We start from the raw sequence: 22,668 nt of genomic DNA, 5'->3' as shown, positions 1-22,668 counted from the left end.
GCCTACACTATGGAGTGCGTATGAACTGTGATTACTTTTATATTGCTGATTAGCTATTGGGCATTTGATTCTCTGACTGAAGGCAGTCGACCAATCGTGACAGGCTGTCATCGGTCCAATCAGCGCAGATTAGCTTCGCGCTAAGGAGGGGTTTGGGAACAAATGAATCACTGGACGATTCATACAGGAGTCGCTGGGATAATTAGGTAAAAATAAATGCAGATTATAAGACCATGAAAGTGTTTTTTGACTTTGCATGCATATTAGACTGTTGTTGGAGACCCTTACAACCAAGATATGACCCTATTTCATGTATAATATGGGCTCTTTAAAATACTCAACTGTCTCCTAAGGCCGCACTCACACTAGGTACAGTTGCCTCGAACCGGGCCAAAGCACGCTTGTCCCCCCTCCCGTCTCCCCCGACGGCCCGCGCTCACACCTTATCGGGCCTCAGCACGCTTACGTCATCGCTGCTGCTCTGTTCAGTGAGAAGCGCTCACTATGGCAAGCCTTTTTAGCATTTAAATCTTTGTTCTGACTCCATAAATATATTTAGAGATATCTCTAATTATATTTTGACTAGTCATAATTATAATTCCACTACTCAGAATGACAATTAGAGATATCTGCAATTACAATTGTACTAGTACGAAATCAGATTGGAGATATCTGCAAATATATTATGACTAGTCATATTCCTCCATTGACTTCCATTGAAAAATATTTGCAGATATCTCTAAATGAGTTTTGATTAGTCACAATTGTAAATAGAGATATCTCTAACTGAGTTTTTACTAGTCATAATACATTTAGAGATATCTTTAATTCGTCATATTTAGAGATATTTACAAATATATTTGAAGATATCTCTAATTAATTTACTAATAGTCGAATTACAGTTGTAGATATCTTGAATTGTATTTTTGACTAGTCAAAATTCATTTGGAGATATCTCTAATTACAATTGTGACTAGTCAACTCATTTAGAGATATCTGCAAATATTTTTCAATGGAAGTCAATGAAGGAATATGACTAGTCAGTCATAATATATTTGCAGATATCTCCAATCTGACTAGTCAAAATATAATTAGAGATGTCTAAATATATTTATGGATAGTCAGAACAAGGTTTAAATGCTAAAACGGCTTGCCATACGCTCTCACCCAGTAGCACAGTGGAGATTTCTCTAGTTATATCCTTTCAGTCGTTTGTTATGCATTGACATGCAGTCAAATATTTCGCCAAACAGTCCTTAGGGATGCGGTGACATGCAGTCAGATATTTCTCCGGACAGATCCGCCACTTTTGGCGCTCATAAACAATCATAAAGCCCTCGTGCTGCAGGAATGAGGAGGTCTGCTGAAGGCGCGCAGCTGACGTGCAGTGAGGGGTTTGCGTCTTTAATAAACTACGGCAGATCACTTTGCGTTCAGCGATTTGCGATCACTGAACAGTAAGAATGATTAATAAATCCATATGAAACAGTCCCTTAAAAGTCACGTCTCGCTTTAAGTTTCGGGCTTTGAGGCGTTTTGCACTCACACACAAGCGTACCGCACCAAAGCCCAAGTAATCCGCGCTCAGGCACACCTCTTCCAACCGGGCCAGGGCCGGCCAAGTGAACCGTGCTTGAGCCCGATTCAGCGCACTCACACTTCTCAAACGATCCGGGAAACGGGCCTGGGCACGGTACGGATGGCATAGTGTAATCTCCTCTTAAAATCCGCAGAGTTCAGCTCCAACCATTAGTAAACAAACCTCAACTAATTAACCAAGATGATTGGGATTGGCAGCCTATCAGACACCACACAAAATTGATTTTAAACAGACTTCTGAGACAGCATAATGATTCAATCTGTACAATAGAATTGACAGAGCTTTGGTGATAACTAAGGTAACTTTTGCTTAATACAATACTAAATTCCTGCTAGAAATGACATCAAAAGTAGAACACATATTTATAGCTTAAGTGTCATCAATGCAATGGGCTGATGATGATGATGATGATGATGATGATGATAAGGTACATTTAATCTACTAACAAGCATCTACTTTTTTGCAACCCAGGCTAATTCTGAAAACGTACCACTATATAAGTTTTTGAAGAATGGCAAATACATACAGCTATGTTTTTTGTTTTTGCGAATCCAGCAGAGGCCGCTGTGTGCGCTTTTTCAGATCTGAAATTTCTCTTGTGCACCTGCTCTTCTTGCATAAATCCACCAGAGGCTGCTGTCGGCTGACTGTTTGATTGACTGAATGACTGACTGACTGACCGATCAACTGACCCACCCTCCTCCTTTCCTAAACCCAACAATAGAGTTTTCAAAAGCACAGATTGACCCGTCCACCCATTTCCCTAAACCCAACAAACAATTTTAAAAAGCAATGCAGTAAAAGAAAAGCCCTCATCTAATTTTTACCATGTTTTCAGATTTTACCACGTTCTCACCCTGTTATTTACTTGTTTATTTTATTTTTTGGATTCTGTTTTTGTCTTGCTCGCTTTCTGAAACTGTCCTTCACTGGACTCGAACCCCATCCTTGTGGTCAGCTCCTCTTTGAGTCTCAAGTCCGCAGACGTACATTTCGAGCTACCAGACAAACTGGTAACAGTGGGACAGCTGTCCACATGGAGGTAATCGGTCAGCTGGTAAGCCCGAAAAGAATCAGCATCTCACCCTCCCGTAGCATTCATTTTAAAGATGAAATGCAGCCATACGTACTTCTGGCTACGTAATTTGCGATCTCCAGAAATGTATAAAGGGCTACGTTTTCAGTTATTCAGTATATTTGGTTCTTGACCGTAAAACTGTGCCGTGCCATCCAGGATTTTTACATTCTTCGGTTTCCAACCATGCTCTGCACATTTGAGTTTCTTCCCCAGAGAACCTTAAACACAATAATAAGAAATTATTGCAACTATTCAGTTGTTTTGAACAAACAATAAATACAAGTATTGAAAAAATAGGCCTGTCTGACTCAATTCCAGTTTTCTGGAGCTACAGTATATGCTAAAGTGTGCACTGAAGAAGAAGTCATTATTGGATAATAATATTCTCTTTCAAATTTAAATGTCCTGTAAATCTAAAATAAGGTATTTTAGATGTTAGTAGTGTGTTTGTTTTAAGCATATGTATAGGTAAGTGTGCTACAAAACATTAGACAGTGCATGTTAAGATGATATAAACATCCAAAGCTTGCAGTTTGTCACTATCATCAATTCAAAACAGATCAACGATTTATTTCACGTCATCTCATACTTCAGTTTGTCATCAAATCTGGACTAATCAAATGCTCTCTAGTATTTGACAGGTCTCGCCCCCTTCTCATTTGCTTTTCATCTGAAGCGCTTGAGCTCAATCACTCTCACTTGCAGAGCAGTGATAAAACAAAACGCTATTGGCTGATATTGAATAAAAAATACACTTTTAGACAGTGTATGTTTTGCTCATTTGTTTTCCAATTGTAAACAGAATCTAGGAAATGAAGAAAATTGTCGTTTTTCGTTTGCTCACAAAAAAAAAAAAAAAAAAACCTGATTCTTGGCTCGATTTTTGGTTTAGGGTGGGAAAACGGATAAATGACTTTAAAATTCATTATACACATGTAGGTGGTGCTGAAATGCCCTTTTTCCTCTGATTGGCCAACCAAATCTGCACTCATAACGTCACCCTCAAAATAATATTCCTCTGCGGATCAGCACCCAGGCTTTTAATTATTATTATTTAATTAAATTAACTAAGTTTACATATTCTATCAATTGAACCACACACAGTTAGCAGGCTTACATTCATTGTATATGCATAAATTAGTAGTATTATTAGACAATTGTCATTAAAATAAGGCTATTGTTCACCGCCAAACTTTTTGCTGATATGCACCTGATGCTTAGCAAAGATTTGCAAAGACATTTCCGAGCAGAACCTGGTTTGCATAATTGATTCTGAGTAAGGCCTTTATAATAATAATAACAATAATAATAATATGCTTATAATTCGCTGCCAAACTTCTTGCTGCTGTGCACCTGATGCTGAGTTTAAAATTGGCAAACAAATGAGCAAAACGTACATGGACCACATTTCAAAGCACTTCACAGGACCTTTAAATGTTCGTTTTGTGTGAATCTTTCATTATACTTTCATTATATTTCAATTTTCAGCTCTGTTGAGTTTGTGAAGCAACTCAAATTTGAATCTTCTTCATCATATTCACATAGAAATTTGGAAATTTCATTTATTAGCTTGAATTTAGTTTTTTCCTACCTGAAAATATACGAGCATGTTAGTTATAAGTGAGTTCAGAGGTCTGAAATGTGAGTGTTTTCTGTCTTAGTCTCTCAATTCACAGGCTTGTCTGTGTGCAGCCAAATCTGGTGAGGTTAAGGTGAGACTGCATGTCGTGCCAGACATTTCCATTGTTTTTAGTCAGCAGAAGGAGGAAAAGGAGACACTCCCATGCGGCGGGTGTTTTATAACATATAATCACCGCCAGATGTTTGGCTGGTAACGCATAACAACAATGGAAATGGAGTTTTTTCTTCTTCTTTTGTCTGCAGAGGAGCGTTTCATTTAGAGAGACACATTCCTCTATATAAATGGCCCCTTTCGTTTCAACTATGTACAGTATTCAGTATAAAAAAGAGAAAAAGTATATTGTGGAATCACAAACTATTGTTATTTAAACTAACATTTACATAAGTCAGTCACACTTTTATCCTTGTACTCCTTTGGCTCAAAGCTGTAAGATTTGTTTATGAGCGTCTCACCTTCAGGATCGGCGGAATCTAGTGTTTGCTTAACAAATTTAACATTTTATCGGGAAACTCCACTTTCACACCTTACACTTTACAAATGCAACTCAAAGAAGCTAGTGTAGCTAGTTTGGCTAATGGTTGCATTGACTAGTTATTGTTATGTGGGTAACACTTTGCAATTAGGTATCATTAGTTAATGTTAGTTAATGGATTTAGTATTATGAACAAACAATAAACATTACATTTATTCTAGTATTTGTTCATGGTAGTTAACTAATGGTACATTAACAAATGCTAACGAGCGTACATTTTGATGTTAATAATATATAAATGTTACTCAATACTGTACAAGTATTGTTTATAATTAGTTCATGTTAGTAAATACCTAACCTTGAATGAACAGCAGAATGAACCGCCAACTATTCCGACATGTTTTTTACAGCGGATACCCTTACAGCTGCAACCTAGTACTGGGAAACACCCATACACTCTCATTCACATACGCACTCATACACTATGGCCAATTTAGTTCATCCAGTTGACTTTTACCACATGCCTTTGGACTGTTGGGGAAACCTTATTGTAGAGAGTGACCAATATCTGTTATAAAATAACCAATAATAACAAATGACATGTAAATAATTATGATTAGGAAATTGCATATCAGGAAATGACCAAGAATAGTAAATGCCAGTAAACAGTAAAACTACTTGCTCTACAAACAACTGTATTGCAATACATAAAAATATAATAAGAAAATACACATTTAAAACATCATTAAGGCAGCATAATAAGCTGTTTTCTTATAGTTAAAAACAAATTGAACTGAATGAAGTGAACTGGAAATCTCAAGAAAATTTTGTTCTGCTGAAGAGCGAATAAACTTTTATAATAGGAGTAATGTTGAAGATGTCTGAATAATTTTTAAATGTAACATTTATATGTAGAAATATCAAGTGAGTAATGATGCAGTAGGGTTTGTCACTGAAATACCAATAACGCAGCACTGGAAAAGGCCATTAATGATGATGTGTGCATTTAAATATACAGTATATATACTTATTGAGTCCAGAAGCTTGTGACTCACTTAAAATATTCCACACAAACATCATGAATGTCTGGCACATCAGTGAGTCTCTCAGCAGCCGGCAGCTTGTGTTATTGAGTTTTGTAAACACAAATTGAAATGATGAGGTTATGTCTCTCAGTAACAGTGTGAGGAGTTGTTTCCAGGGCACATTATCTCGAAAGCCTGAGTGTTTGGGAGATTTGTTTTAGACTGTAAAGTGAAAAGGCTGCTGTGCCAGTTTGTCAGATGGGCACCACATACCTCACCTGCCTCTCAGCCCTGTCCCATTCAGATCATTCATTTAGCCTTCTGCTTGCCTTTTGGCAAATTTGAGGAATAGAATATCAGATTTAGGTCTTTACCACAATATGCTGTGCAGAAATAGTAATGCAAGCACACAGGCTGAAGTTTACTAGTGTTTCATAGCATAAATGTCAGGAGGTTATTGTCACAAACCCTTACATATACAGTACACAGTCTCACATTTCAGTACTATGTATTACTATTATTAACATTAAATGATAAAAGAAGGTATGAGAAGTATGTGCATATACATACATACATGCATACATACATACATACATACATTTGTCTATTTTATGACCTATTTTATCAATTTAACAAGATCCCAAATCTATTATAAATTAATAATTGCTTATATAACACTAGATTTTGTAAAACACATTATAATTGCATACATGTGCGCACACACCCCTATATAATTTATTTTATATGTAATTGTCAATTCAGGACCATTTATATATATATATATATATATATATATATATATATATATATATATATATATATATATATATATATATATATATATATATATATATAATTTTCTTTTATTAATTTAATAGCTTTTCTAAACTTTAACATTTTATTACATACACATTATATAGTAATGTAATGTTTTATAATAATATTTTCTAATTTTTTTAATTCAAGAAAAATCTGAAATTTTGAAATCATTGTTATTGTTAATCATTATTTATTATTAATAATGATATTATATACTGCATAATATACATACATACAGTGCTCAGCATATATAAGTACACACCTCACAAATCTCTTTAAAATTCATATTTTTAATAGGAAGTTATGCAATATTATATTTGTGCATTCACATTAGTTTACTCAGTACTGAAGCCAAATCTGGAACTTATCTAACAAAATAATTTACGATAACGGTCCAAAAACTAGTACACCCAAATTTATATTATAGAAAAATATTAAATACAAATTAAAAAAAGGAAAAATCTAGAGAAGAGAAAAATGTAAAGATTTAGTTGAAAATGTGTAGGTTGTGATTTTTTTTTTTTTTTTTTTTTTTTTTTTGCAATTTTAGCTTGAATTTATTTGTATTATCTTTCAGTTTCTAAATATGTTTGGTGACGACTAAAATATTATTTTAATAGATATATCTGTTTAATAAATCTGTTTTGTTTAAATGCACCAAAATACATTGCTATATTCACTGAGAAAAATGAATACAAATATTCATTTACAGAATGGGGTGTACTCAATTATGATGAGCACTGTATACTGTTTACAATTGTAATTGTTTGTACAATATCATTTAATATTATATATAATAAAATTTTATGCTATATTAAGGCTCTTCGATTAGTTTTTTTTTAAATCGCTGTGCAGCTTCCTGAAATTTCTGCTTGAATATTGTCACTTGAATATGTTCATTATTAAAAAATTATATTTTTATGTGCTTTACTCTCACTGTGTCATCCTTGTGCTTTTGAACAGATTGGCTATGGCACAACTGAAAACAGCCCTGTGACATTCTGTGGCTTTCCTGTGGACAGTGCAGAGAGAAAGATAGAGACTGTTGGATGTATTTCCCCACACACCGAGGTGCACTTTCAAACACCACTTTATTAAGGTGCTCTTTAGGCATCAGTTCTAGCACACTGAATTATTGTTTCTCCATTAGGCTAAAGTCGTGGACCCTACAACAGGAGAGATCGTGCCTCTGGGGGCTCAGGGGGAGCTGATGATCAGAGGGTATTGTGTGATGCTGGAGTACTGGCAGGATGAGGAGAAGACCCGTGAGTGCATCACGAAAGACCGCTGGTACAAAACTGGGTAAGTGTGCTTGATACTCCTCATTACATTGTTATAAATTATATCCCAGCTGTCTTGACTGAGTGTCTCTGCTGTGTGGTTCATACAGTGATATTGCCAGTTTGGACCAGTTTGCATACTGCAAAATAGAGGGGCGCATCAAAGATTTGATCATCCGAGGAGGAGAAAACATCTATCCTGCTGAAATTGAGCAGTTTCTGCACACACATCCCAAAATTCTAGAAGCACAGGTCAGCAGCGTCTATAAAAAAATGTTTATATTTACCTTTAGCACTTCATAATTCTCAGAAACAAATTATTAGCTTCAATAATGTTAGCTGGAGAAAGTCAATATAGGCTACTGATATACTAGCAAAGACTAACAACTAACTAACTAAAACATGCTAGCAAAGAGTGTAAATATGGTATAATGCTAGTGTAATTATAATTAATGCTTGCATGGTGTTAAAACTTGGTACTAAAGTGTTAGAACCATCATAGCAACTTGCAAAATCTGCCTAATAATCGGTGCTGACAAAATGTAATTTGTGGTAAACTATGCTAACAATATGCCAACTCATTCTATTAACATGTCAAATGTGTTAAAAATAGCATGCTAATTCAAGTTAGCAACCTGGCGACCTGCTAGTAAAATACTAACCATTCTAACAACATGTCAATTGATGGTGTCAATGTGTCTTGTAGTAAATTCATTTTAGCCACAGGATATAGGATAATAAAACATGCTAGCAAAAATTTAAGTCTTATCTGTTTGGAAGCAACTTGTTATGTCATGCTAGCAATTAACTCACTGAACAGTTCAAGCGTATTGCCCATGTGTTAAAAATACTATCAACAAATGTTTAACAGGGTAGAAAAGTGAAAGAAATGGCTATTAATTGCTGAAAAAGCCTGTGTATGTTGGTAAGTTATGTTTTAATCCTGGTTTATACTGGTTCCTGCTGCTTCCCTACAGCACATGACCAGGAATGAATGAATAAAGAACCAGAAAGAACCATAAACCAGCATCCAAACAAACCTTGCCAGTGCATTCTGTTTTTTCATCAAGGATTAGAAACATGCAAGCAATGGCTAATGTTAGAAACAAATAAAATAGACATGCTAGTAAGATGCTAATTAATTCTGTCAACAAATTAAAACTTTAGCCTTGTGTTAAAACATGTTAGAAATGTGTTTAATCATGCTAACAACATGCCAATTCTTTCTAGCAGTGCTAACTGCATGGTTGCAACCTATAAAATCATGTAATACACGTGTTGAAATATTCTAGAAATATTTCAAAATCTGCTATGTTACAGTTGAATGAATTATGTCATGATATCAACATGTAAACATGGTTTAACTTTTAGTCCAGGCTTTTTTAACTGTGCTATCTGGTTTTCATTAACTGTTAGCCACCATTTTATAGTTAGCAAGGTTGTTTGAGCATTTTTAATGTCTGTTTTTTTCACACAGGTGGTTGGTGTGAAGGATGAGAGGATGGGAGAGGAAGTATGTGCTTGTATTCGACTTAAGGAGGGTCAGGAATGCACTGTAGAAGAGATTAAGGCTTACTGCAAAGGAAAGGTCAGGAAATTTGGATTCTCAAGCTTGTGTGTGTCTCCCTGCACATGTACACACTTGTTCACCATTAAAATGTTTATATACAATTTATTAGATTGTGAATATTCACTGGAGTAAATTTAATATGTAATTTAAACATAGAAATACACAAACAATTATTATTAAACAAATATAAAGAATATCTGAAATCATGTTACTTGAGTCATTTAGGAAATCTAATTCTTATATAAAAATAAATACATTTCCTTTAATTACATTTCTTCCATTATACTCAATAATCCATTTTTAAAATAAACAAAGTTACTTTCAGAGTTAAGCACTTCAATATACTTTTTTCCTTTATTTTTATGCTAAGAACAGATGTCATTGTTTATACAGAGATAGATGTTTTTTAAAATAAACCCACTTCTTAAAACATTGCCAAATAAATTGACTGTAATGATAATAAAAAGTGAAGACACACATGAAAATAATAGAAATAAACAGCAAAATTGTATAAAATAAGATAGTAATAAATAAATAGACAACCATACTTGCCCAAACTTGGTCCTGGAGGGCCAGTGTCCAGTAGAGTTTAGCTCCAACTTGCCTCAACACACCTGCCAGGACACTTCTAGCGAGCCTACTAAGAGCTTGATTAGCTAGCCCAGGTGGGTCTGATTGTGGTTGGATCTAAACTATGCAGGACACCATACCCTCCAGGAGCAAGTTTGGGCACCCCTGGTCTGGACAGACAAAGAAAAGAAAAGGAAATTACAGTTACATACAAGATAAGTCACATTGTTCCCCAGGAAGTACATTTATAGCGGAGCACTGCCAAACGTTTGCTCTTCAGATCTTCAATCCAGTGTGATGCTTTAGATGGATTTAAAGACTCCCAATGCAATAGAATTAGTCTGTGAGCGAGTAAAGATACAAAGTCAGACTCAATTCACCACGTAGAATGCCAAACAATGCAAATTCCGCACATGACTTAAGCTGCACTTAAGACTATATATCGAATATGGTTGACGAGTATGGCAAGTCTTTTGACATTTAATCTATAACCCATACTAGTATTTATTTATATGTTAATAGTGCATAGTTTTCAGATTCTAGTATCTTTCCATTAAGTACTATTACTTATTTGTGCATATTCATTTGATTCTAGTGCCTATTATTTAGATACTAGTGCTTTTTAAAAATATACTAGTTCTTACTCATTAGACACTAGTTCTTTTTATTAGATACGAGTGCTCATTCATTAGATACTAGTACCTATTAAATAGATAATAGTACTTATGTATTAGATATTAGTACTTGTTTTAGTAGTGACTAGTAACTATTATGTTGTTACTAGTAATACATTTAAAGAAATTCTATTTATTTCTATCGGATCTGTCATTGAAATATCAACTAATCAGTTTTAAAATATACAAAAGTATTTTACTATTACTATTTATAACTATTTTAATAGTTATAAAAGATACTAGTGTCTAGTAAATAAATACTAGTACTGATGAACAGTTACTAGTATCTAATGAATTGGTATCCATTAAATAAATACCGGTATCTATTAATTACTTTCTGATTAACGACTAGTATGTAAAAATATGTCCAGCTGGAATACATACTAGTCAAAACTGAATAGATGATATCTCAATGAAAGATCCCATAGAAATCATTGGGAAAAAAATTAATGTGTTACTATTAACAAAAGAATAGTTACTAGTCACTATTAAAATAGATGCTACTATGCAATGAATAAGTACTAGTAACTAATGAATGAGCACTAGTATCTAATAAAAAGCACTAGTGTCTAATGAGTAAGCACTAGTATATTTTGTAAAAGCACTAGAATCTAAATAATAAGCACTAGTATCTAATGAATAGGCACTAGTATCTAATACATATTGAAGTATCTAAGTACTAGTACTTAATGGATAAAGTAATAGTATCTAAAAAATAAGCTCTAGAAACATGAAAACAAACACCAGTATGGGTTATAGATTAAATGTCAACACAGCTTGCCATAGGCGCATAAGGAGTAAGCTTAGGGCACATTCAAAACATGTGAGATAAGTCTGCTTCACCTGTGTGACAATTTATACAGATCTTGTCAAAAGTAGAGTTAAAAGATGCTCTCCGTGATCTCTGTATAGTTTTTTGCATGAATAAATGTATTTTGTTTATTTGTATCTATAATATATTAATCAATTCAATTACACTCCATTTTTAAAAACAAACATTTAACAAATTGGTGAAGTTTGTTTCTCGCCACTGTCGCCTCTGGCTTGCTTGGTTTAGGACTTGTGGAGCTGTGCATTGATGGATTTGCTCTTCAGTGTTTGGACTTTCAGCAGTGAAATTTAAACCACACTGAACTCAACTAGACGGAGAGTTTCAATTTACTAGAGCTTCTATGTTAAGCTGCTTTGACACAACCTACACTGTAAACGCGCTATTGAAATAAAGATGAATTGAAAATGCAAACAATAATAATTATGAATATGATTTAACAACAATACTACACAACTGTTCAAATTCTGCTGTTATTTTTGCAGATTGCCCATTACAAGGTGCCGCGCTATATATTGTTTGTTCAGGATTATCCTCTGACAATTACAGGCAAGGTAAGTGATACGCTATTATATTAAAGATTCATATTATTGCTTACAAATGAACATTTCAGAAAATTCCTTTAGTTTAGAGAAAGTCAATTCACCATCGCCTTTACAGAATCAACCTCTTTTTAGTCACCACTCCTTTCTGTATCTCTGTAGATACATCATGTTAAAAATAAAGTGTAGGAACTGTTTTGTTGGGCTGCTTCACATTTGTCTCTAGACAGAAGAAATTGAAGCAATTTCCCTGTCTGAATCAAACCCAGAGAAGTGGTTTCAGGCATTCGAGGGCTACTGTGACACCTTTTGCTTTTAAAGGCTTGTGGTTTGCTGTCGACAGATTGAACCCTTTAATAGCACTACAGCTGTTCTTTTCTTCATCTCTCTCTCAGATCCAGAAGCACAAACTGCGCGAGCGGACCGAAAAACAGCTCGGACTGTGATGATGGCATCTGTGGGATTTTTTTAAACCGTTACAAGCAGGAAATTATGCTAAGGACTTTACTAGGTCACTTTTGTGATTTCCACATTTATAATTAGACCCATCATGTTTTATATGTGCACGATATTACACTAAGTTACCACAATTTTAGAAAAACCAGTGGCATTTCACTATCTTAATGGAACAATTCACCCCAAAGACTTGCTGTTAATTTACTTAAACTCAGGCCTTCCAAGATTGAAGTCAACTTGTTTCTTCAGTATCAGCTCACATGTGGGATTGTATCCGCAAATTCTCAGAAGCCACAGATATTGGTTTTGTTTAGTCTGTATATGGCTTTTATCAGTGTTTGGTATCTGTTTATGATGGAAAAACAGCTACCGAGTAAATTAACAGCAACTTTTACCTCTCTCTCTTTACAAATCATGTACTTTTAATTGTTTTTATTTTGTTATGAATTGCATACGATTGATTCACAATCATGGGTAGTGGGATACAAAAATAGTCATAGAAATTAGTTACTCTATGCATGCTTATATTAAGTAAATGTATTAATACATGTCTAATAAAATGAACCTACCAATTATAATTCTCATGAAACAAAAAGACAAAAACAATGTGTTGTCAGTTGTCTTGAATGGACATCTGCTCCACAAAAAACCTTTGAAATTCCCGAAACACCCTAAAGTAGTGTATTTAAGGCATTAATGTGGTCTTTTTGTTGGCTGTGGTGTGGTTTGGGCTCATTGTGATCTCAGGTGCAGCGTGTCGGTGTTCATTTAGGCTTCGCTGCTTTCCTGCTTGGCTTGAGATGTGAACATTTGGACGCTGGTTTTGAGACCATATGGAGAAGCAGGTCGCCTCTCAGCTTTCTAATGGGTCTGCTGGAAACTAATGGCCACTCTGGTTTGGACTAGCGCATAGTTTTGTGAGGATCATTTATTTAGGTTGAGACTTTACAAAGCAAGGCACTGGACAAAACCCCAGACATTCTTTGCGAATTTCTGCGCAGCTCATAATGGAATCAGTCATTCTCCGTGTGTTTCTTGAGGTCATTATGGGATGCATTCAGTGGGCTGTGTGACGCATTTCATCAAATTAACGGTGATTCATTATTCGGTGAAAGGATCATCGAATTTGGAGTCTAGCATGAGTGAAAATCTGAAAAGGAGATGAAGTACAGTATGTGAACAGTGATGTCTCCCCCGTGTGTCCTTTGGTAGAATAGCAATAACAGGATGTCTTTAAGCTGCTTTTTCTACATCTTTGGGATTTAGAAATTGAGTGTGATGCAAAATTTTTTGCTAAAATACAAAACAATAGTCAGGTTATTTATGTAATTTCGTCAAATAAACACAATTTTATTTGACTAAAATACATAATTATTAATAATTACATGTTTTACAATACTAATGACTTTACAGCACATCCTGTATTTGACCTAAAAAAAAAACATAATTTTAGAGCAGTTTATTTTTAGAATGAATTTTATATTTCAGTGGCTTGAAAATGAGAGTAATTAAACCAACTATTAAACATAAGTAAACTACCTGACAAAAGTCTTGTTGTCAATCCCAGTTGTACGAGCAACAAATAATAACTTGACTTCTAGTTGATCATTCGGAAAAGTGGCAGAAGGTAGATTTTTTTCAGATAAATTATCTGTTGAACTGTATCCCAATCATTACAAACACTGCAGAAGACCTACTGGAACCCACACAGACCCAAGATTCTCAAAGAAATCTGTCAAGTTTGGTGAAGGAAAAATCATGGTTTGGGGTGACATTCAGTATGGGAGCGTGTGAGAGATCTGCAGAGTGGATGGCAACATCAACAGCCTGAGGTATCAAGACATTTGTGTTGCTCATTACATTATAAAGCACAGGGGAGGGCAAATTCTTCAGCCTCCACATCTAAGTTCCTGAAAGAAAAAAAGGTCAAGGTGCTTCAAGATTCGAGGGTCCAGCCATGCTTTATAAAATAATTTTAATTGCTTTATAAATAATAATTCAATATGATTTCTTTATTATTTTATATTATTATACAAGTAGGATTAGAGTTCAGCCAAAAATAAAAATAATATTATCGCTATTGCATGTTACAGTAGGTCGGGCTGCTGAAATAACCTTGAATGTTTTTTTTAAATTAGTTTTTTTCAAACAAAGTTGCAAACAAGCATCTGAGTTATACAGTAATTCGAATGTGCATCCTATACTAACACTGAGAAGAAACTGTTGAATGTTGTTATTTTTGATTTATGTGAATACAGAAGTATTCTGGTAGCTTGATAATATTTTATTTGAAGACATATGGTCTGTCTTGAGGATGTTTTTTCAATGTTTGGACCATTGGTGTTAATGGAGGATGAGGGAGCTCTCAAATTTTATCTAAAATATGTTCATTTGTGTTATGAAGATGAACAAAGGTCTCAGGGGGTTGAAATGACGGTCAGTAAATAATCACAGATTTTTGCTTTTGAATGAACAATTGATGAAAATCATCTTTTGGACGCTATTTGGACAGAACTGTGGTAGGTATTGGGGTCATATAAACACAACAAGTCTCTTTAAATTTCCTGACGTTAAAATAGGATCCAAATCCTTCCCATTTTAAGGCCCACCTTAACGTGATGTTGGAGTTTGATTTCCACACCCATTAAATCGATTGACAGTTGAGTATTAACATGTCTCTGTAGTGACGTGTATAATCATATTAACAAGATAGCACGTTTGCAAAGCAACTGGGATTAAAAGATCTGTTGAGCTTTCTGTGATCATCATCAAATGTGATCAAGAATGAGTTTTACAAGTTCAAAACGTTTTTAAAACAGTGCATGTTTGTAATTATTTACAGAGATTTTACCGTCTTCATCTCCACAGCCGCTTGCCAGTACAATTATAAAAGAAGACGATTCAATCCCGGCTTGTGGATGTTAAATCAGGTTTATTTTGTACATTAACATCACGGATATCCATACAGCAGTGGATATTAACGTGTATCCTGTCACATTTGCTTGCAAAGTTAAACATGCACTGTCGGTGTCTGCTGTGTGTGTGCGTGAACATTGTGTGTGACTCATCGTTGCAACTTCACAACAAATACATCAAATAACCACTGGTAAAGTTCTTAATGTAGTATTTCTCACAAATGTTATGTGAGATCTGCTTCCTTCATGTCTGTCACTGTGCTGTTTATCTCACGCAGCAGAGGTGGAGATTAAGGCACACTCTGGCAGGTACATGGAAACGGTGGGTGGGGAGAACTAGCATTAAAGGCGCAGGCCAAAAAAAAAAACAGCTAAAATGTGTTCAAGCAGTCAATATCAGTATTCTGAAAGCTATAATAAATAATCTGATGGGTATTTTAAGCTGACACTTTACAGATGCATTCTGGAGAAACAAAAGACTTCTTTTAAATCTTGAAAAGGGGGAAAAATGTATGCCCTTTTAAGTTATTTGATTTGTACATAAATATCCTGAAAGACAATATAACATTACTTCATATATATTTTGAGTTATTACCCCACAAAAGTTTACACTTTTCTTAGATTTAATATGCTTTTTATCCATACAAAATGTTTTGTGTTTTATAAATGTAATTTATTGCAGCCACTAAAATCAGATCCCTATACATTTTCTTTAAATTAAAAATAAACACAATAATATTAATTAAGAAAATAGGCATTTGTTTATTTTGAATAACCTTAAATGGCATAATGTAAACATTTACAGGCTGTGTCTTCAGTCTTTTGGCAGTGGAATTCCGACTGCTGATTGGCTCTGTCCCTGCAGTGCGTGTCTGGCTGTGTCCACCTGTTTTTGTGTGCAGTGCTCCTGTAAGAAAACACAGGCCAGGTTCCGGAGGCGTGGGTTCTGTGTGTGGGAGAAGCGCAGCATACACTGCACCACAGCACTGTCTGTGATCTCAGAGCGAGAGGACGCTGTGATGAGGTTCATCAGTGTTGTGATGGCGGACAGAACCGTCTCGTCTCTGCTGCTGGACAGGCAAGAGATCACCAACGGCACACCACCGCTCTGCAGAATCTGATCTCGAGACTCCAGCTCCATACTGAGGTTACATAAACCACCTGCAGGGTTTCAAACACTCTTGTTTTACATAAATGGATTATGATATACAGTGCATATACAGATCATTTTATTGTTTGATCTTGTGCTCAAATTATTCTTGAGTTGTTTTTAGATGAGAGTAGAGGCTTTTTTCTTCTTCTTGAAATCGCCTTGCGGTGGTGATGTCGGATTGTAGTTTTAGAGACTTTCAGAAATATTTCTGCAAATCTTCGCTTGTGATTCTTAGAGATTTTTTAGCCCCTCAAATCTTGCTCGTAATCATGGCACATATATTTTAAAAATATATTATTAATATTATTATATTAAGTGCCTATAGAAAATCATCATACTCCTTTGAAATAATTACTGTCATACAGCTTGAAATCAAACCACATTTTAAATAACTTTTCCAGCCTTTGAAATGTTTTTGTAGCCTTCTAACCTGTGCTTTTCTACAACTTAATCCTGGGTGTAATGCGAGTAAAGGTATAAATCTTAACAAGGTACAATGATTTTCTATGGGCACTGTATTTTTATAAAACTGTTTGCATAGTTTTCGCTCATTGAGTGCAGGTTTTTGTTTTAGCTAATACTTTGAGCAAAAAGATCAAAATGTTAAAACAGTGATATTACAGCTATACTAACCAATTCCAAACTCCACAAAGTTTTCGTTCTCTTCTGTCAGCATGTCCAGGAAGAGCTCAGTGACCTGCAGTGTTCGCAGAGCCTCCATGTTGGATGGATCGTAAGCAAAATTGGCCAGATTAGCCAGCACTTGCTCTTTAGCCTCTGTTAAACATGAATTATTATTAATATTAATAACAACAATACATTTTTACCTATTCTAATTCTAAAAAGGAATAATATTAATATATTAGTAATATATATGAGTAATATAAGGAATAATATATATGATTACATTTCTTATTGAATATATGAACTCCATTTTAATGTTATTTTATATTAATCAATTTAATGGCAGTGCATTTTTAAAATACACATTTAGTCATTAAAAAAAGGTTATTAAAATTATTAAAAACTGTTGAGAAAATTGTCTCTCCATTAAACAGCATTAGGGAAATTTTTGACACATAAAATTTCACAGAAGGGCTGATAATTTTATCAACTGTTTGCAGTATATCTTATGTGGAGTGGCTGTGACAATTATTAAACAGCATTGTTTCCCACTGTTTGTCACTGCAAAGGTTTACATCACAAAAGCAGTGTTAACTTATTTTAATGGAGCAGAGTTTAATAACTAAAGGTGAAAAATCAATAGAAACTATCATCAAATTCCAAACTGTTTTGGTACTGTATTGAATTGTATTGGTTTAAAATGAAATGTAATGGTCACTGTGATTGTTGCATGCTATTGCTGTTTATAATCAACATTTTAAAACTAATAAATCTTAATGGAATATGACCTGAAGCACACCAGAAACCATCCAAATATAGTGGTTGACTGTAGCGCAGTTATTTGAGGGTTTTCTGGCAGAGGATGGCAGGGTGTTACTCAGAACACTGATGTTGGTTAAGTGATTGTAATAGGTGCAAACTGCTGCAAGCACACACATGTGTAAGGCTTTATCATACCATCACTGTCAGTGTCCTGAAACTCTGTGACGAGACCCTGCAGATACTCAAACCTGTCAGATACAGAGAAGCGGTTCTTTCCTGCCATCACTGATAAATCATGGGTAACATGGGCTCAACACCTGCACACAGAAAAGAGGTATGTAAATATCTGTTACTAACTGTTTGTGATGGATGGATAGATGGATAGATAGAGCGAGCTTCATTACACTATGAAACCCATAATAGCAATATAAACTGTTCGTAATACCTTTGTAATATATAAAACACGATAACAAAACCGTTAATAAAGTCAAGACATTACATTAAAACAGAAAAATTGACTTACTAGTGCAAAGTCGGCTGTAAGTTGCGACAGGCTTCTGTTTCTATTTTATTTAACGTTACAGATAAATTTAATCAAGAAAACTTATTTGAAGCCGATGCAGCAACACATCTGGTCCGTCACCAAAGAACTTCCCCGCTTTTACCGTAATCTGTAGTTCCTTCGATTTAACGTTCCCTTCTCATGAATCTGCTTGTCCGCAGAATAATATAGCGCATACTTATAATGGATAAAATAGTAAAGAAACCCCCTCCTACTTCTTAAAACAACGTCGCAAATACATTTAGTAAACTATTGTATAACGTTAACCCACACACCGGAAGTAATGCTTAACTTAGGGTTAATATGCGCAGTATATATTCATCCGTGTGGAGGTCAGAAATACAGTTTCACTCAGACTTTTGCCATTCAGTTGATAGTTAACGCTAGTTACACTGAAGGTAAAAATCTCCACAATGAAACAGCACAAACTATCAACAGGAAAGCGTTTGACAAAGCCGATACTTTTCGGGACGTTGCTCGTAGGTTTGGCCACGGCATTTATGAACAGGTGAGAAAACACACTCACACACACACACACACCCCCCTTGACATTCACACCCTCAACGTGTCACAGTGTTTACATATACAAAATATTGTGCAGTATATAAAATCTAATTACGTGCAAACATGAGCCCTTAACGAACGGCAGTGCACGATTTCATTGTTTACCAAACATAACATTTGTGTAACGATACTCTCTTAAGGTAGTTTCTTTATTTGCATCACTGAAGACTCTTTAACACATGGGTCTCAAACTCGATTCCTGCAAGGCCTCAACTCTGCAGTTTTGCTCCAACCCTGATCAAACACAGCTCCAAATAATCAAGGTGTTTAAACTAAGCAGGTGTGAGTTAAAGGTGGTTAACAGTTAGAGCTAAACTGTGCAGAGCCGCGGCCCTCCAGGAATTTGGACACCCCTGGTTTAACATCTATGAACATTTTATTCCACAAATGTTATTATTTTAATGGAGTTAGGTTAGTCAGATTATTAAAATAAGCGACACGGTGGCTCAGTGGTTAGAACTGTCAGGGAGAAGGTCGCTGGTTCGAGTTCCAGGTTGGTCTGTTGCCATTTCTGTGTGGAGTTTGCATCTTCTCTCCCTGTGTTGGTGTGGGTTTCCTCCGGGTGCTCCGGTTTCCCCTCACAGTCCAAAAACATGTGTTATAGGTGAATTGAATAAGCTAAATTGGCCTTAGTCTGTGAGAAGGTGTGTATGGGTGCTTCCCAGTACAGGGTTGCAGCTGGAAGGGCATCCGCTGTGCAAAACAAATGCTGGAACAGTTGGTTGGTTCATTCTGCTGTGGCGACAGTTGATGGATAAAGGAACTAAGCTGAAGGAAAATGAATGAATGAAAGATTATTATAATGCTCTACACACACACGCACAGTTTTGAATGAAAGAATCACTGAGGAACCCAAAATGATTATGATACTTGATTATGGTACACCGACCACATTGCTGCTGCTTTTTAAAATAATTTTTACAATATGCACTTTTTTCATTATACCTTTTATGCAACAAATGTTTCATTAGTGTTAAAGGTTCTTTATGGGACAGTATTTAACCAACCCTTTTATTTTAATAGTGTACCAGAATCTGAAACTACAATTTGAGAATAATTGCAAGCACTGACAAAAGTATAGGCTTAATGTAGAACTTTGAGTGATGCCTATAAGCACTGAAACAAAATCAGTGTGCTTACTGCTGATCTTTGATTGTGGTTTGTACATGAAGGCATTTGTTCATGGAGGATGTGTCAGATCTCAGAGAGCAGGAAAGATCCCGTCATGAGGCCAAACGTCTGGAGGTGCTGGAAAGAAGGCAGAAACAAATGGAGGAACTTGCAAGTAAGAGTGCAGGCGGCAGGTGAGACGACTGACACACACCTGCAGGAAACCACCACTGAAGAAAACAAACACAGGACCTTTTTTGCCAATATCATTTCGGGAAGTGTTCTTTGAGTCCTCGGTTGTTGCTAATATCGGACTGATGATGCTTTGAGTGATGTAGAAAGAAAGTCAAGTATAGCCAACGTAGTATTGTACAGTGTATATATATACATGTTTTGCTGACAATTATGGTTTTAACTGGTTGCCTTGATTATATTTTGTAAGATGTGGTTAAGGCATTGATAAGATGCAATTGGTGTAAATCGTAGGCCAAATATGTGTTCCTAAAATGTACGGCACTGACAAAAACTATGTGGATTGAATTAGAGGGGAAACATATTGATTAAAATATTCATTTCTTTAAATAAAAAGCCTACACATTTCTGTTTTTTTTGATTAATTAAAAATCGTTAGACGGTACTTTATAATGTTGTCTAAACATATACAGTGCAAACATTTTAAATCATTGAAATAAACCTGTTTAACATGTTTTGTTATGCTGGTGGAAAGTCTCTTCACATTTCAATAGTAATGATTACAGTAAATGTTCTAAATGTATTTATATGTGTTTTTATTTTCTGGGTAAAGTATAAGACTAAATAATGTTTATCCAATTAAAATTTGTCAGCCGACAATTCCCATAATTCTGATAAGTAGCCCAAACTGTCTGTCAACAAATGTAGATTTGTACATCTGTGCACCCCTGTTCATGTAGATCCGCTGTTTGCGCATGTACGCGCATGTACGCGCACCTCGTTTAAGTGCACACGAGGCCATGAGAGCAGTAAAAACACCATAGCTGAAGTATTTCTTTAAGATGGGTAATGTTTTGTTTTAAAACTATTTTAGTCTTGCAAAGCTGATGTAGATTATGTTGTGTTATGAATGGGTTATATGCACAGAAGTGTTGTTCAGCCACTGAAATATCCTGCTGAAAGAGTTCATAAGCTCCCTTTTACAGCATCAATAATGTAGACTTTTATATAGTTTTACATCAAAACATCAGTAAGTAGCGCTATTCCGCCTAGCCTGCTTTACTGAGCTAAAGTTGGTTTTATATTCACATTGGTTCATTTTTGAACAATGATGACATGTAAAGCACTCCCTTTATTGTTTACCATCCTACTCTGAACATTCGGTCTGAAATAGCATGTCAGTATGGCTTAATAATAAGTGTAATTCCTGCACCTGCCGGCCAACCATTAAGCATACAGTCGTCACTTTAGTGAGAGAGTGAGACCAGCGATTCTTGCATGCATGAAATATTGCACATTATGACAAGTTTTGCTTGCTACACAACTGAAAGCGCTCTAGATAAAAGACAGTTTATCATTCAGAATTGTAGTATTATAAAGTACTATAAAGTTTTCTAACTGGTGAATGACGTGATCTTTAAGGTGCTTGTTCGTGATTTCAGGAGGCGTGGCTTTGGACTGCAGGAGACTGTGTTTCAAGGGTATTATGCTAACAGATAGCATTTAGGCAGATCACCTACTGCACCTTTAACATATGCATATTAAACAAAACCTATATTTGTATTTTACATATGAAAATGTTACATAAAAATGTGAAAATCTTAAAAGAATATAAAGAAATTCAAGCAAATTCAAGATTAGTAGCAAGCATGAAATCAGTAAAATAAAAATGAAAACAAACAATAAACAAAATGTGGTGGTGGTAGTGTGGGGGTTGATCTAATATCCTGGTAATAAATAATAGTACTTTTTTCACAACAAGGTTTCTTTTTATCAACATTAGTTAGCTACATTAGTATAAATACCAAGATTAGTAGAAACATTTACTTCAACATTAATAAAATCATTTATATTAAATGGGACCTATTATGCATACTTATTAACACTTTCTTAAAGGGGTTTAAACACAACAGTTTATGAATATAACCAGCTTCTAATTGTAAAAATGTATTAATTTTATTTTTTTAATCACACTCGATAAAAACAGTATGCAGAACACTTTGATTGACATTCTCCCTTTGTACATATCAGCGGGAAAGGGCCACTCATTAGTGAAGCTCTCTCCCTCATTGGCATAGGACACTAGTCTTGTTTTTGAATCTGCCACTATGCTGACACATTTGTAGCTCCGCCCTTTTTTGAAAAGAATTTTGAATTTAAAGCAACAGTCACCAAAATATAATGGGCATTCTGAGCTGAAACTTCACATACACACACTTATTAGAGACA

The 22,668-nt window shown here is 35.1% G+C and overlaps 2 protein-coding genes and 1 long non-coding RNA gene across 7 annotated transcripts in view; 2 read left to right on the top strand and 1 right to left on the bottom strand.

Moving 5' to 3' along the window:
- acsf2 (acyl-CoA synthetase family member 2) overlaps positions 1-13,155 on the top strand; it is a 40,986-nt gene extending 27,831 nt beyond the window's left edge. For 2 of the 4 annotated variants that reach the window (NM_001045419.2, NM_001139438.1), the window contains 6 exons: positions 7,600-7,707; positions 7,787-7,938; positions 8,027-8,168; positions 9,394-9,504; positions 12,045-12,113; positions 12,497-13,155. In NM_001045419.2, the coding sequence (NP_001038884.2) occupies positions 7,600-7,707; positions 7,787-7,938; positions 8,027-8,168; positions 9,394-9,504; positions 12,045-12,113; positions 12,497-12,547 (633 nt within the window). In that variant the 3' untranslated portion in view covers positions 12,548-13,155. Of the gene's footprint in view, positions 1-7,599; positions 7,708-7,786; positions 7,939-8,026; positions 9,355-9,393; positions 9,987-10,203; positions 10,276-12,044; positions 12,114-12,496 lie in introns of those variants that run through there. The other 2 variants (XR_012387699.1, XR_012387700.1) reach the window with 2 other exon arrangements.
- Positions 13,156-15,469: 2,314 nt separating this feature from the next.
- armc7 (armadillo repeat containing 7) lies at positions 15,470-18,655 on the bottom strand. Of its 2 annotated transcripts, NM_001076599.1 has the most exon segments (4): positions 15,470-16,633; positions 17,259-17,402; positions 18,207-18,328; positions 18,535-18,632. In NM_001076599.1, coding segments are annotated over 3 exon segments (579 nt in total). In that variant the 5' UTR covers positions 18,295-18,328; positions 18,535-18,632; the 3' UTR covers positions 15,470-16,286.
- Positions 18,656-18,914: 259 nt separating this feature from the next.
- si:dkey-287g12.6 lies at positions 18,915-20,953 on the top strand. The gene is made up of 2 exons (XR_222032.6): positions 18,915-19,081; positions 20,310-20,953. It is a non-coding gene; the product is annotated as a si:dkey-287g12.6 (long non-coding RNA).
- The last annotated feature ends 1,715 nt before the right edge of the window (positions 20,954-22,668 follow it).

Source organism: Danio rerio, chromosome 12 (assembly GCF_049306965.1).
Source record: "Danio rerio strain Tuebingen ecotype United States chromosome 12, GRCz12tu, whole genome shotgun sequence".
Classification (NCBI taxonomy): Eukaryota; Metazoa; Chordata; class Actinopteri; order Cypriniformes; family Danionidae; genus Danio; species Danio rerio.
Note: the sequence above shows the minus strand (reverse complement) of the source record. Positions and strands in the feature narration are given on the sequence as shown.

What these genes read in the sequence shown, in the direction of transcription:
- armc7 (XM_073917901.1), bottom strand. Translation starts at nt 18,294, where the DNA reads ATGGCAGGAAAGAACCGCTTCTCTGTATCTGACAGGTTTGAGTATCTG. An exon ending in TCAGGACACTGACAGTGATG is followed by an intron (nt 16,634 to 18,206) that starts GTATGATAAAGC and finishes GAAACCCTGCAG; the next exon opens with GTGGTTTATGTAACCTCAGT.